Source organism: Dendropsophus ebraccatus, chromosome 7 (genome assembly GCF_027789765.1).
Source record: "Dendropsophus ebraccatus isolate aDenEbr1 chromosome 7, aDenEbr1.pat, whole genome shotgun sequence".
Taxonomy (NCBI): domain Eukaryota; kingdom Metazoa; phylum Chordata; class Amphibia; order Anura; family Hylidae; genus Dendropsophus; species Dendropsophus ebraccatus.
This window is the reverse complement of record NC_091460.1, coordinates 57272178-57288616: the sequence shown is the minus strand read 5'-3', so window position 1 is coordinate 57288616 and position 16439 is coordinate 57272178. Positions and strand designations below refer to the sequence as shown.

Sequence of the window (16439 nt, the reverse complement as noted above, 5' to 3'; positions counted from 1 at the left end):
TAAGCTCACGTGCAGATAGATCACGTAGCCAGTATTCATGGCATACCTTTTATTTTTTGGAACCAAGATATAGCCATTTTTATTTACATGCAAATAATCTTTAAGAGCCAAAGACAGTGTTACCTGGACCACAAGAGCCACAGATTCGGATGGCCCTTCCGTCCGCAGATATACCAGATCCAGCCCTTGTAACTACAGCTAATAACACAGCAAAGTAACATGTTATCTTGTATCATTTGGGGCTATGGCCGCTTTATGCAGGTCTGGACTAAGACTACATTTGAGCATTGTGTAGATGTACAAATTAAATTGGGCACAGAGGGACCTGGCGCATGCTGCTGTCAGAGAACGTTATAATTAATTGGTATAAAATAGGTCTATGCGCCAGCCCCTGTGTATCTGGGGACGGTCATGACTGGCTGAGGAATACATTGTTATTACAAGAATCATTTCATCTATATGTTAACCAGTAATGATACTGCTAAAGCTGTAACTGGTGTGGTGGTGTGGGAGGAGGTGTAGTAGAATCAATAACAGTAAAACAGGCTTTATGATAGTGGTCTCATAGAAAGTCTCATGAACACGTGAAGGCTCAATAGTCCTGTGCAAAAGGTTATATATATTATATTTACTCTAATATAACTGCAATAAGCCATGTTTATCATGGGTGTAATGCGGAAACATGCCCTGTTACACTCATAAACTGGACTTAGTAACTGCAGTTACATTGCAGCCATAAATCCTGCCCTAGTCACCCAGACTAGCCTAGGGATGTATGTATATACCATGGCCACTAATTATTTTGTGATATTTATTTAAGTTAATTACAAACCTAGCATGCTGTATGTACATTTTTGTTTCTAAAATGGTCCTGTAATTACAAAACATGGCATAGACCCCCGATGTATAGAAAACGTCAGCTATAGAGATATAGTAAAGAATTAGGATTAAAGGACAAGTGCCATGAAAAACTTTTTGCCAGTAATTGAAGCACATTACGGTGACGGCAGTCTTTAGTTCTGTGTGAGTTAGGACACTTCCTGGTGGGGGGTGGAGGGGGGGGAAAAGACAGGGAAGGGAGGCAGATAGGTGATTGAAGCACATTACACAGTTATGTAACTTTGTAATGTGCTTCAATACTGGGAAAAAGTTTTTCATGGCAATTTAACATCTTCTGTACAGCAAGTACCAAGCCTGATCAAGTGACAGCTGCAGTCTGCAGGTCCTGCTGCTGAGACCCCTACCTGCCAGGAGGTGTTTTACTTTCTCATTGTCAATAATCCAGGCAGCCACATTGTCTTATAATGGAGCAATCTGGATTGATGCAAACCTCTTCTGACTGCCGAGACCTGGACCAGTTGAAACTTTTGACATGTCTAAAGTGCTTTTTTTTTTTTTTTTTTCTTAAAGACCGTGCCCATTTAAGGGCTTCTTTGGAAAATAATTGACTAAATCCACCTGTTTCTGTGTAATTTATATAACGACCTTCTAACTCTCCCCTGTCTGGTGGGAAGAATTTGGCATGTTAGTTTTTAAATGCCTAATTCCGGAGTGTTATGCCACACCTGGCAGCAGGTTACCCTTCCTACCTTTGTAAAAAACACATAGGCACTCAGCTGAGCTCAAAGTTAATGTGCATAGAGGGATCAGGAGAGAGAGCTGTCATCCAATTGAGCATGCATCTGTGTGTATAGCTACCTTAGTGGTAAAGCCGCACGTGGTGGCAGCTGCATGCAGGTAAAGCTACCAGCTTAATGTTGCTGGTAAACCATGCTATATGTGACCAGTGACAAGCTATGTGGATTGTTATAAAATATAGCAGACAGAATTTTAGGTCATGAGGCTAGAGTGTTGTCAGTCACTAGAATAGGTATTAAAAGGATAGAAGACAGTAGAGCCCAGTCGGGACAGGAATTAAAAAGGTTATGCTGCGAAAATCTTTTTCTTTCAAATCTGGTTTCAGAAAGTTATATAGATTTGTAGTTCACTTCTATTTAAAAATTTCAAGTCTTCCCATATTTATCAGCTGCTGTATGTCCTGCAGGAAATGTTTTCTTTTCAGTCTGACACAGCTCTCTCTGCTTTAAACTGTGTGGAACTGTCCAGAGCAGGAAAGGTTTTCTATGGGAATTTGCCGCTCCTCTGGACAGTTCCCAGAGATGTCAGCAGAGAGCGCTGTGTAAGACAGGACATACAGCAGCTTAATAAAAAAGATTTTTTGCTGGACAACCCCTTTAAGGTCAGCAGCATTGGGCAGTTCATGTATAATCCTTTTACAAATGGGAAAGCTTGCCTCTGGTGTGATTTCTTGGGTTTTTGTCTCCTGCAAACGCTTTGGATGGCATTTGGCTAAATAATGGGCTGTAACCCATTAAAGCGACTCTGTACCCACAATCTGACCCCCCAAACCAATTGTACCTTCGGATAGCTGCTTTTAATTCAAGATCTGTCCTGCGGTCCGTTTGGCAGGTGATGCAGTTATTGTCATAAAAATTTACTTTCAGGGTATAAACCCACACACCGTATACGCAGCAGATATGCAACAAATACGCAGCAGATTTGTTGGTACAGATTTGATGCTGTGTTCAGTTATTTAGATCTAATCTGCTGCGAGTTTGCTGCGTATCGCAGCAGTAAATACGCTGCATATACGGTGTGTGGGTTTATACCCTAAGGGTATAAACACACACCGTATACGCAGCGTATTTACTGCTGCGATACGCAGCAAATACGCAACAAATACGCAGCAGATTAGATCTAAATAACTGAACACAGCATCAAATCTCCACCATCAAATCTGCTGCAGATCTGTTGCGTATTTGCTGCATATCTGCTGCGTATACGGTGTGTGTGTGTGTGTTTGTACCCTTAGGGTACAAACACACGCAGCAGATATGCAGCAGATATGCAGCAGATATGATACTGTGTTCAGTTATTTAGATCTAATCTGCTGCGTATCGCAGCAGTAAATACGCAGCGTATACGGTGTGTGTGTTTGTACCCTTAAAATTGCAGCTCCATGCCCTACGGGAGTATCTGTGCCCTAACTTTGCTCCGTCCCTCCTCCCCGCCCTCCTCATCATTAGGAATGCTCCAGGCAGATTGCCTCCTATTCCCCACCTGTGTTACCAGAGCACATGGGCTGGATCGTTAAAGGGGTAGTCCACCCAAAAAAAATTTCTTTCAAATCAACTGGTGCCATAAAGTGCCAGAGATTTGTAATTCACTTCTATTAAAAAATCTTAAGTCTTCCAGTACTTACCACTTCCTGCTGGACACACAGCAGCTAATGTTTTCTTTCCTGTCTGACCCCGTGCTCTCTGTTGCCTCCTCTGTCCATGTCAGGAACTGTCCAAAGCAGGAGCAAATCCCCATAGAAAACCTCTCCTGCTCTCCAGACTGGAAATAATACAACTTCCTGTTGGGCATACAGCAGCTGATAAGTACTGGAAGGCTTGAGATTTTTTAATAGAAGTAAATTACAAATCTCTGGCACTTCATGGTAGCAGTTGATGTGAAAGAAAATTTTTTTTGGTGGACTACCCCTTTAAGGACCTGTGCAATGTTCAAACAGAAGTAAATGTTCCAGTGGCATTCCTAATGATGAAGAGAGTGGGGAGGAGGGACGGAGGAGTGGTGCAAAGTTAGGGCACAGATACTCCCGTAGGGCACAGGGCTGCATTTTTAAAATAAATTTTTTAGGACAATAACTGCATCAACTGCCGAACGAACCCCAGGACAGATCTTGGATTAAAAGCAGCTATCCGAAGGTACAAGCAGTTTGGGGGGTCAGATTGTGGGTACAGAGTCACTTTAAGTAAAATAATCTTTATATTGCTATTATGAGGCCACTTGCTGTGTTCCTTACACACAGAAAACTGATATGTTTTTATTACAATGACATTGTAATCTTGGATGAGGAAAGCCATATCCTTTAGTTAACCAGTGTTCTCTATATGATGAAGAATAAGGTTTATAGTGTATGAGTAACTGTGAGGTGATTTTTCTTAAATTTTCTTGTCACATCTGTTTTTCAGCCCACTGCCCCTGTCATATGCGAGTTTCTCACAATGATGGCAATCTGTCATACCGCCGTTCCAGAGCGTGACGGAGACCAAATAATTTATCAGGCATCATCTCCCGGTAAGGAAAAAGAACAAACTTGGTAGCTGTTGTCTTAAGTAAGCAGTTTTCTTCCTTTCAGTATGATGCATATAAAGTTGCGACCTTGTCATGTTCTCAATGTTATGGAATACATAATACACTGCGATAATGGAGACAAATTCTCACCTTGAGCAAACAGGATTATCAGCTTTTAACGCAAATGTGAGGAACCGCACTTAGTGCTCACATGAACTTGATTAAAGCAGCATCATTGTTAAAAGCCTATGGGCCCTATTCCACCAGACGATTATCGTTTGCATAATCGTTAACGATCTCAAACGTCCACTATTGCGAAAGACATGAAAACGTTCACTCATTTCCATGGAACGATTATCGTTACTTATGATCGTAATTGCAATAGTTTTTTCTTCGCTATTTATTCGCTATTGCGTTCGTATCTATTGCGAACGACCGAACAATGTCTTATTCAATGCGAACGTTTTGCGAACGAGCAACGATAAAAATAGGTCCAGGTCTTATAAAGCGATCAACGATTTCTCGTTCGGTCGTTAATCGTTAACTGCATTTCAACCGAATGATTATCGTTTAGACTCTAACGATTTAACGATAATCTGAACGATAATCGTCTGGTGGAATAGGGCCCTATGAGGACTGGCCTAAGCAGGACATTAGCTTGACTGCCAATAAGGGTGGGGATAGTTGAAAACTCTTATTTAAAGGACTTGTCCTGGTGACAATCTCTTCAGCTCCCCAATCTCAGTCTAGGACTACCATCTTGTAGAGGCCTTTTTTATTTATTTATTTTTTTACTTTTTTTTTACCTGTGATCCACCATGTTCTTTGCTGAGTATCATTCTGCAAAGCATCCTTGTGTTTCAAATGGAGAGAGGAGGAGTAAGCCGATTCCAGGCTCCTCTGGTGGGGGCCTGCCTCCCCGAAAACAAATTGATCAGATAGTTATAGTCTAATCTGACTGTCTCTTCTCTCCCCACCTCACCTGTTAGCAGCCACAATATACATTAGACAGTTGGCTAGTTCTGCTGAAATTTGCTGCTTCAGCTGACTTTTTAAATATGTGTACAGGGACTTTTAGGTGTGGTACCAGGCACTGCCACACTTGTTTGGATAGTATACTGTAAATGCCTATTGAAAAAAAAAAAAAAAAAAAGGTCCATAGTGCCTTTAGTATGTCGGTCTTATGAATATATTAGTGATGTTTAACTACTGTTTAACATCGGTACCCTCCTCACCAATAAATAATGTTAAATCAGCATGGGAGGTGATATACTCTTTGCAATTTTTTTTTTTTGCCTGCTTTTTATATGAAATGCAGTGCTATAAATTCGTCCACTAGGTGTCTCGCTTACTGGAAAACTGCAGTCAAGGCTCCATCACTAGGCCTAGAGATGAGCAAACCGGGTTCATATCGATCTGAACCCGAACGTTCAGTATTTGATTAGCTGGGGCTGCTGAACTTGGATAAAGCTCTAAGGTTGTCTGGAAAACATGGATACAGCCAATGACTATATCTATGTTTTCCACATAGCCTTAGGGCTTTATCCAAGTTCAGCAACCACTGCTAATCAAATGCCAAAAGTTCGGGTTCGGATCGACTCGAGCATGCTCCAGGTTCGCTCATCTCTAACTAGGGCCATTTGGTCTTCAACAGCAAAAAAAGACCAAATGCTGGAAGTGCTGAAGTCAGTTTATAGATCTATTCTCCTGCTGCGAGAACCTGGTGGGAAGAGAAAGCACTTAGCGGAGTTCTCTTCCTCTTTCGCTTTATAAATTCAAAAATACCGCAGCACGCCTCAATTGCAATAGAAAAAAGTGGTTTTATTCACCCATGTAAGGAAATGCAACGTTTCAGCTCAAGCAATATGAGCCTTTCTCAAGCAGTGAACACACACCCCTCTGTGGGGGGATTTTATACACAGCAAGCCAGTAAACAATTAGTGATAATAAAGTGCAAAAATAGTGCAAAATTATACATATCGTGTATATAAGCGCATCCTGCGTTAATATATCATTGTCATCTATTATATGTCAAATTACAAACTCAGTGTATAACAAATGTGAGTTTAAAATGGAATGAAGAAACATTTGAGTCAATTAAGTAATCAACAACCAACTGTGAGTAGACAGCGGAGGCCAACACAGCGATCCAAACCCTCTGCTGTGAGCAAGCTTGTTTACAGAAAAATAGAAAAAAACTCAACAGATAAACTGACCGTCTGGAGAACGCTCCATGTGTTTATCCCTTGTAAGATGAAGCGCACAGCCATCTTCAAACGCAACTGCGTGCGTGTCAGTATGTTGTGCGCATGCGCTAGGCCTGCGCTAGGAGCCAATAGAGAGAGAGAGGGGAGTGTATACAACATCACATGACTATGACGTGTTAAGAACGTAATCTAGTGTATAAGGCATAATAATGTATATACTGTGAATACAATGAAGAAAATCAGGAGCGTAAAGTAGGTAATGCAGGGCACCAACATGATTCAGTTTACAAGCACACCAATTACCACTGGACTCGCAGTCGCCGGACAATAACTATCAGACTACTGCCGATGTCCGGTATCACCTCTCAGCGCAGGGGAAATCTGCTCCGAGTAGTGTTCCAGACAACCCAGTGGGGGCTCACACCATACATACTTCCCTGCTACCCTATAACCGCATCCTTTAAGTGTGTTAAGAAAAAAGATTGTAGATACAAACACGTACATGTCAATAGTATACACTCCCCGTTAATAACTTGTAGACAGTCAGTTAATCCAAAACGATTATAAAATACAAAAAAGAAAAAAGAATTCTTGAGGGATTCACGCTGTCAGCTGTCGGATGTCAACTCACACTAGAAGTGCTTGATACTCCAATCTAGGTAAAAAAGAAACAGAGAAATGTTAGAATATTATTCAAAAATAATAACTTAAATTACAGTAATACCAAAACAATGTGTGTGTTCATAACACCACACTTCAAGGTAAGTACCTCGGACGCACCATGCTAGGTCACTAGGGTTTCTGGCAAATACTGCATACACATAATCAGAACTGGTTATTTAAACATGATGAAGATTAATTAATTAGTTGCTATTTCGCTTTAGTGATTGGTGGGAGTCACAGCACCCAGACCCCGACTGATTAAAACTTTTGATGTGTTTTCACAAAAGTGTTTTTTTCAAATGTGAAATCCACTAAACTCCTGTGATAGACACCCCTATTCCTCTGCATCTAGATATAGTGTGGTAGTTTGGGTCACAGTTTAGTCTATGGAACAGGCACTAGATATACTGTTGTAAGACAGCTTAGTCTATGGGACAGGTACTAGATATACTGTTGTAAGACAGCTTAGTCTATGGGACAGGTACTAGATATACTGTTGTAAGACAGCTTAGTCTATGGGACAGGTACTAGATATACTGTTGTAAGACAGCTTAGTCTATGGGACAGGTACTAGATATACTGTTGTAAGACAGCTTAGTCTATGGGATTGGTACTAGATATACTGTTGTAAGACAGCTTAGTCTATGGGACAGGTACTAGATATACTGTTGTAAGACAGCTTAGTCTATGGGACAGGTACTAGATATACTGTTGTAAGACAGCTTAGTCTATGGGATTGGTACTAGATATACTGTTGTAAGACAGCTTAGTCTATGGGACAGGTACTAGATATACTGTTGTAAGACAGCTTAGTCTATGGGACAGGTACTAGATATACTGTTGTAAGACAGCTTAGTCTATGGGATTGGTACTAGATATACTGTTGTAAGACAGCTTAGTCTATGGGACAGGTACTAGATATACTGTTGAAAGACAGCTTAGTCTATGGGACAGGTACTAGATATACTTTTGTAAGACAGCTTAGTCTATGGGACAGGTGCTTGATATACTGGGCAAAGGGTCGGGTCACAGCTCAGTCTATGGGACAGGCAGGAAAACAAAGCCTGACAGCCTGCAGTGTTATTACTCTACAGTATCACCTCAATATACCTGAAATAGCCTTTAATAGAGTAGCTCAGGTTCCATTTTCTTTTAACTTAGACAGAAGGCATAGAAAAAGCTGTGTAGTTAAATTGGATCATTTCGTTAATGCTGGGTTTTATTAAACTCTCTTTGAACATTTACATTTTCTCTTTGAAAATTCACATTGAACACTTAAGCCTGAACTTCATTACATAAGGTGTAGTTACGGAGGCTGCTGTAGAAAGGAACAACATGACATTGATGGATTATTCATGAAGCACCCGGCATCTAAGCTCCAGAAAGCTACACTACATGCTTTATACTGTGTGCCTCCTTGAAGTGGTGGAGTATCACTCGGAAGGATTATTTCTCATGGGGGTGCTACATTGTCATAACATCAAATGGCACAAAAGTAAGACTAAGAATGATTCTGAAAAGGGTTGAATAAGGATAAAATCTCATTTAAAGTTGAATGATCCTAACCATAAGGCAGACGGTACTGTGGGAAGTGATGATGTACAGGACGGTGGCTCAGTGGTTAGTAGTCTGACCAAAGACAAATACTTACATAGCGTATGACATTGCTTACTTGTCTGCCCCAGTTCTGAATCCTCTTAAAATCAATTTGTTTTGTGTGTTTTTGGGTCTCTTTATCAAATAATCACTGTGCTTCCTGGTGGATCTGTTACAATTCCCAGAATGCATTGCTTTCCCTCAGCTCATCACAGCCCTCCCACCATGCATACTCCCCTCCCACAGCACTCCCGCTTGTTACCCACCCAAAACTGTTGCAGAATATATCACTTTACTGTTGACTACTGCTCACACTCCCTATGTGCCTGTTAGCTCCTGTTTCTGTAGCTGCATTCATCAGAAGGCAGTATGTTATATATATATATTTTTTTTAAATGTATTTATTTATTTTTTTTTTTTTGGGGGGGGGGGTAAAATATAATTTCTGTCACTTTAATACCCCTTTTATATGGATTATAGATGGACCCAGGTGAGTGATGACAGTCTGTAGAGAGCTACAGAATATGTTGGAGCCATAGAAGTATATTTATGTATTCTTTGGTGGAATTTTGTGGTTGATCATGTTTGTGATTTATAAAATTGGTTGAACAAACTTATCAGTAATCTATTTCATTTTGTAGATGAGGGAGCTCTAGTAAGAGCGGCAAGGCAACTGCGGTTTGTGTTCACGGGAAGGACCCCCAATTCTGTAATAATAGAATCAGTAAGTTATCAATCATTTACTTGTTGTATTTATACATCCATCCATCTATTCAATCTCTTAAATCCCATTGTGATCATATTGGATAAAGAAGCATATCATTTTTCACTGTATTTAATCCCTAAAGCGGGTGGATCAAGGTCTTTACTGGGATAAACATTTCTACAAGTGGAGAATATATTTTGTGCTTCACTTCACTTGTGCATACATCTCTATATAGAGACAGGTTACATGCTTTATGGTCAGCCTGCAAAGCCTATTCATGTAGGCTGTGTATGTATAAGAAATATTGCTCCAACCTGCAACCATAGACTTTGATATGGGAGGACAGTTCTTAGCTAATGTATATTATAAGCTAAGTAGACTAATAGTGCTGTGTTAAATGAGACTGGACTTCAATATTTTGTAATGCCACTTAAACTTCTCTATAATTCGCTATTTTGTTACCATTCTTCTGTATAGACAATTGTCACTCATGCATTGCAGTGCAGTTATCGGTGGGGTCTCTGCACCCAGACCCCAACCGATCAAAACTTCAAATGTGTCCCCAAGACTAGTCAGAAGTTTGTAGAAAGTTTAGGTGCACTTATATGCAAAAATGCAGTGGATACACCATCCCACGTTTCTCAACATCAGTAAGATAGCCAGACCTTCTACTGGGAAAGAACAACCAAGGCAATGGGAGTCTCCAGTCAAGGAAACATCCCTCCAACAAGCCACAGTCAAGTATGACTTCAAATAACCAAGCAAGGTATCAATCGGGGTATTTGCCCCTCAACAGTGTGAAGTAGGATTCTGGCTAGTGGGAGCAAAGCCTAGTAGTGCATTCAAAAGAATGATCAACTAGATCACCGCAGAGACACTATTATGTGTTTCTCAACATTGGTGAATCTAGGAAACTTGCCCCCTGGGAAGATAGAGCCAATGTTACAGATTCTAAGTGACCATGTTCCCCTTTACTGTATAATACCATTACAGTGTTAATGTTTTTTAGAAGTGATGTAATGAAAGAAATGTAGGAGTGTAACAGGCAGTAGTGTCTGTAAGTACCCCCCTCTCAAAAATACATGCACGCTGTGCCAACCCAAGGGGGGTAGGAAAGATTAGCTTTCCACCAAACAAGCATTTAGACGACCTCTATCATAGTGTATGGTAACCTTTACATAAGCCATTCCTCCTAGCATATCTTGTGTTTGGATGTCAACAGCTTTTAATAAGTAAAAGACATGTCTGTTAGGTGGGTGTCAATAGAAACACAACATTTTCATGCATCTTTAATATTCTAGCAATAACTCTATTTGCAATCTTTTGCAGCTTGGCCAGGAGGAAAGGTTTGAGTTGCTGAATGTGCTGGAATTTACAAGGTAAACTATTTTTGTTTTTCCTCTTAAGGTATTAGGTATTGTGTATATGTGTGTGTGTATATACTACATAGTGCCCTTCTTCCATAGAACTGTATAATATCCTGACCTGATCAAGACCTGTTTCAGACAAGTGCATTGATATATATATATGTCCATAATCTGGAACCTAAATGCGGACATATAACAAATCAAAAGGTATCAGTATGTCATCAGTACTGCATCTGTATTTCTGTACCGTAAACTATGATAGACTGAACTATGGATGCAATACAGATGAGATATGTATGCAGTATAGATGTAATACAGATGCAAATAAGGTAAAGAGATAAAAGTAGAACATGCTATGTGCTTATTTCATGTGTTATCGAATAACATTAGCTCCATATTACAGACTGCAAAAGGGCAAATGTAATACTGATGCAAAGTACATGTGTGGAAGACGAACACTCTGTTTCCAATTTATTCTTACATTTCCCAGAGGGATAACAAAGAAGTGGTAGAAGACAGAGATGCTCCAGAGTAGTTTTTATATTGGAATTACAAGTATTTCCTAGAACTGACATGTCGGGAGAGCCGACAGTGTCTTTAACAAATAGCTTTGAGATTAGGGGTTTTTTGGTGCCCTATAGCACTGTGGGTTTTATTGAGGCTATGTTTGGCCTCATATTGTCTGCAGATTTCTCTAAAGTGATGAAAACTTGATTTTAATTGATTTTAATAACCATTTTAATGTATAAACACTAGATGTTCATGACATTTGTCTGATAGGTGAAGTTCCGACTTTGGGTTCACTGTCTGTAAGAACAGGGGTCTTCTGCCGCCTCTTAGAGCACTATGGGGCGATGATTGGTCACACAGACTGATAACCGCCCTCTGTAATAGGCCCAGCAATGAACAAGCCAACACTTGTCCGTCAGCTGTTCACAGGGTTTTAACGGTTTAAATAATCAATCTTGGTCAGCTGCACATCGTCTTATGTAACAGGTAAAAAGCCATGGGATAGCGCCAGCGATTGTTAATGCAGCTTTGGCTGCTGTATACTAGGCCATGCTATATGCTCTGTATACAATCACCGATGTAGAATATTGCACTCCTATTAGGCAGCAGTTGGGTTGTGTAATACAGCCCGTACTTATATAGAACTACCTTAGCCACCACTTTGTCGCCCATATAGATACAGTGGCTGACATAACACACTTTTGCCAAGTAGGTTAAATAATAATGAATTGTATGATTTGACAGAGCTGGCTGATAACACATTGGTAACATTATGTCCCATGATTCTCTTCTTGCAGTAATCGAAAACGTATGTCTGTGATTGTCCGTAACTCATCGGGGAAACTGAGATTGTACTGCAAAGGGGCTGTAAGTAACATTCACTGCAATGCAACTTAATCATTTATATTACACATAACAAGCTTGTACTTGGATATAGAATAAGTTTAAAGATTTTTCTGTCCTACTTTGGATACTGTTTCTATGACTTTTAGGGTGCGTTCACACCTACAGGATCTGCAGCAGATCCGCAGCAGATTTGATGGTGCAGATTTAATGTTGTGTTCAGTTATTTAAATGAAATCTGCTGCGGATCTGCAGCAGAAAATCAGCTGCAGATCCTGTAGGTGTGAATGCACCCTTAAAGGTTTTTTAATCCTTTTTTGTGATTTATTCTTTGTACAAAAAAATGTTACTCTTTCTCATAAAACAGGTAGTCCACTTAAACATAAGCTTTCATATGTTGCTGCCCATTGTAGCTCCTTTGTAATGCTGAGAGGGTTTAACTGAGGTTAAGTTGTTGATAAACTTTCTGTGATTAATCCTCCTGGCATTACAAAAGTTGCTACAAAGTTGCAGGTAGTGACTTTTTTACATCAGCCGTCTCAGAAAGTGAGGGGAGAGATGGCAAGAAAAGCTCACTCACAGATTTTTGCGTCTTCAGCAGAAAGCAGCAGCTCAGAACTGGGGGAAAGAGACTGAACAGATAATAACAAGTATGGAATTATTGTTAGTCTTACCATGAACCAGCAATATATGAAAAGTTATGTTTGAGTGGAATACCCCTCTTAAGACTTTTTGGCCCTTGGCTCAGGAGTGGAGCCATTAGAGCCGGAGATAGACCAATCTAAGCAGCTACTCTGCTGTATTTTTGCTTTCAATGAGGACACAGTAGGGGGTTGTAGAAAAGAAACTGAGCACTTTATTTTTTAAGACCCTTGATGAAAATGTCTTTTGCAACAAAATAGGAACAAAGCAAGAATAAAAAAATAAAAACATTCAAAAGTGTCCATAGCCTTTAAAGGGGTCACCAGATAAACTTTCTTATTTGCTGATTTGTTTAGGTTAAAAATAAGAATGCATGTGCTCATATGCCGATGTGGTTCTGATGGTGCTGGTCCCCACTTCTGAGTTCCTCCTGTCTATCTCCTCTTATCCAATTACTGATTGAGGAAGGTCATTGCTGCAGCCATGTGGCAAAAAGCAAACTACTATAGAAGCAATTAGTAACATGACATTCCAGCTTCTTGGGTGTTCCAGTCCTTTATCAGCTGTAGTTATGTTCTGTTCTCTTATCTTTTCTTTAATAATAGGACACGGTCATTTATGACCGCCTGGCTGAAACGTCCAAGTACAAAGAGATTACCTTAAAACATCTGGAACAGTTTGCTACAGAAGGTAAGATAAATAATTCCACTTTCTCTATGGATACCTCAACACTTCGCAAATCCACCTAGTTAGTGAATACCCAGTGGACACCTTAATATCAGCTAGTCTCTCAGAAGCTAAATGCCAGCACATATTGTATACTGAGATTGGATTGGCTGGCTTCCATGGACAGCTAGATAAACTGTAATACGTTACAATATTACTTCCAACTAACTGGGGAATTTACTGACTGAAATAGATTGACTTTATTGGGCTTCCTAGCAATGTTGTTATCTAAAAGAAACATTTCCTTTGACCATGCTTACAGGGTATATCTACAGTAAGTCAGGAAATGCTTTAGACAGCAAACCATTATGTCCTTGAAATGTTTTGGCATATACCAACGTACTATCCCATTAGAATACAAGAATACTCTGCTGCCATATAACAACATACCTTCAACTCTTCTTTTAAGGAAAAAAACATATTGGGTTTGATGCTATGGTAGCTGTTGGATGACGTTCCAATGTGTAAAGATACTCTGTCACCTCGGAACACTCCCCCAGCCCCTCCTTTACTCTGACTACAGTAATAAGCAAATAGTCCAAGAATCTGATTTTGAATCTCAGTGACACTGTCACCCCCTTAATGCATTTAGATTTTTCTACACAGGTGTAAAGGGTAAATGTACTAGTTTTCATACCATCTCTTACATCTTACGTCATGGTGCTTGTTCAAGTAAAAAGTGAACTTTTATCATCTGCAGATTGTTCTAAGTGGGTGGGGCTTCAGGGCAGCTGCCCCACTTAGCCCCGCGCATCCCTGACATCATTGGCACATAGGCCTCACCCCCTCGACGTCCATTGGTATGGGCCGACCTAGAGGGGGTGGGTCCTAGACCTTTAGTCGAGCCTTTTCCAATGGTCGGCGAGGGGGCGGGGCCTAAGTTCCAGTGACGTCACAGAGTTAAACATCTAAGGCGAGACAGTATGTCCGGACATTTTCCTAGCATGTATATTGAACGTGCACACAGCATTCTTGTTCATCATATGTCGTCTACAGGTTTAAGAACGCTGTGTTTTGCTGTGGCCTCCATTCCGGACAGTGTGTATGAAGAATGGCTCGATGTATACCACAGAGCCTCCACCTCTGTACAGAACAGGGCTCTGAAGCTGGAAGAGTGCTATGAACTCATAGAAAAGGTAAAGGATAGTGTTTTTTTGTGTTCAATTTCTCCTTTGCAAATGTTAGCAATATTATTTTGAACCTGTAGGTAGGATTAAAAAAAAAGGCTGAGCATATCCTTTTATTTGTGTTTTTTAAATGAAAACGTCACCTAGTTTAGCAGCCACCCCCCAAACCTTCCTCAGTAAATTACAGATATGCTTATTTATTTTCTATCGGTGTACTTAGGTGCCTAAAGCAATGCCTCTACCTGCCTAAAAGTCACCTGCCTAGGGTTTTCAAATGTATTCACACATCTGTAGCGTTGTCCACAGCCATCGCTACACTACAAATGTGCGCTTGTAGCTGTGTGCATTAGAACGGACCCATTCATTCAGAATAGGGGATACGTGCCACAAATGGAGGATGTACAATGGATCGCCAGAATTTTTTGCAGCACTGATCCTGGCCCCAACACGGACCTGTAACACATACAGGTAGGTGTATGGGGCCATTGAAATAAATGAGTCCTTATTCTGTCCATAACATGTGTTCGGAATAAGCTTACAGTGGATAAAGAATTGGTAATGATTTTTTTACCTGTCCCAGCTGCTCCTGTTTCGGTTTACGTTCCTCCTGATCTAGCATTGACCTGTCTGCAGTCACATCATGTAAACACATGATCCCAGGAGCAGGGTGAACAGAAGTGATGGGGGTACTAGGGAGGGAAGTAGTATTACACTGTGTTACACTTTCATTTATTTTACACATTACTTTTTTATTTATTTATTTATTTTTTTATAAAATTCATGGTGTTGGAAACGTAAAATATAGAAAAGAATTATGCAAGTGGCAATTCATAAATATGCTTTGATAACACTACATTAGGTTTTTCTGTTTTTTTTTTTTTTTTTTGCTGTTCCCAAGTATAATATATAAAGGAGCTTTATCTAGAGCTTTGATGTAAAATGTAGCTTTGCCCAGCAGGAGTTCCTATCTGTCAGCTATCTTAATGAAATTTTGCTGGGTATATTGCTATTTGCTGTACATGAGCTTGGGGAGCTTTGTGCAAACGGCTTACATATTCTACCTTAGGCTCTGTTCACATCTTTAGTAAGTGCATTCAGCAATAGTGCCAGGAATGTTCCCTGCACATATGCTGAACATAGTGATTGGTCCCTGTTCAAACAAAGGGGGCCAAAACTTTATTAGTAGTTCCCCTGTGTCATGTGTATAGGAGGGTCCCCCAAACATGTCTAGTCTTTTGGTCTCACAGTAGATAACCAGCTGCCAAAGGTGTCTGGCAGCAGCGTTCTCAGCTGTCCCTGTTGGAAAACACACGCTTGGCTGAATGTGCAGATGTATAGGGCTGAACAAGCACATGGCAGACATATAAAGATCTATGTGCTAAGGGATTATGTAACTTGTAAAATAAAGATTGACATGTGTTATGTTCATTACATACAGTGACAATATTACATTGCAGTTCCTACCAGCAAACATTAATTATTCATAGAAGATGAAGCAGGCACTAAATATAGGGTAACAGACAATGAACAGACATCATCATTACGTGCAGTTTTTGTCCCCCCTTCCACATTTTTTCCACCTTTTATGCTGGGTTCAGTAGCGTCATATGGATGCATTTTTGCATCAGTATTATGGCTGAAAGTTCTGGGCTGACTGTGGGCCTGATGACCCAAACTGACTGTTGTTTGACTGGGATTTGTGGCCATAATATAGCCACAAAAATTGTCTGTTATTATGCTAGTATGAACTAAATTTTCTTCTGCCTGGAAATAGTCAGGGCAGAGACAGGGGTGTAATGAAGGGGCAACTGGGTCTAGATCATCGACAAGGAATCTGGGAACTGCTTGTGTTTGTCAGCAGACCAAAGAGTGGCCTTTCTGTACTATTCACTGCCAGTTTGCTCTGTGTGCC

The 16439-nt window shown here is 40.3% G+C and overlaps 1 protein-coding gene across 5 annotated transcripts in view; it reads left to right on the top strand.

Annotated features, from left to right (window-relative positions):
• The window catches only part of ATP8A1 (ATPase phospholipid transporting 8A1), a 151009-nt gene that overhangs the window by 83479 nt on the left and 51091 nt on the right, over positions 1 to 16439 (top strand). For all 5 annotated transcript variants that reach the window (XM_069977578.1, XM_069977579.1, XM_069977577.1 and 2 more), the window contains 6 exons: positions 4038 to 4143; positions 9248 to 9330; positions 10642 to 10691; positions 11987 to 12056; positions 13280 to 13364; positions 14397 to 14536. In XM_069977578.1, coding sequence (XP_069833679.1) covers positions 4038 to 4143; positions 9248 to 9330; positions 10642 to 10691; positions 11987 to 12056; positions 13280 to 13364; positions 14397 to 14536 — 534 coding nt within the window. The remainder of the gene's footprint in view (positions 1 to 4037; positions 4144 to 9247; positions 9331 to 10641; positions 10692 to 11986; positions 12057 to 13279; positions 13365 to 14396; positions 14537 to 16439) is intronic.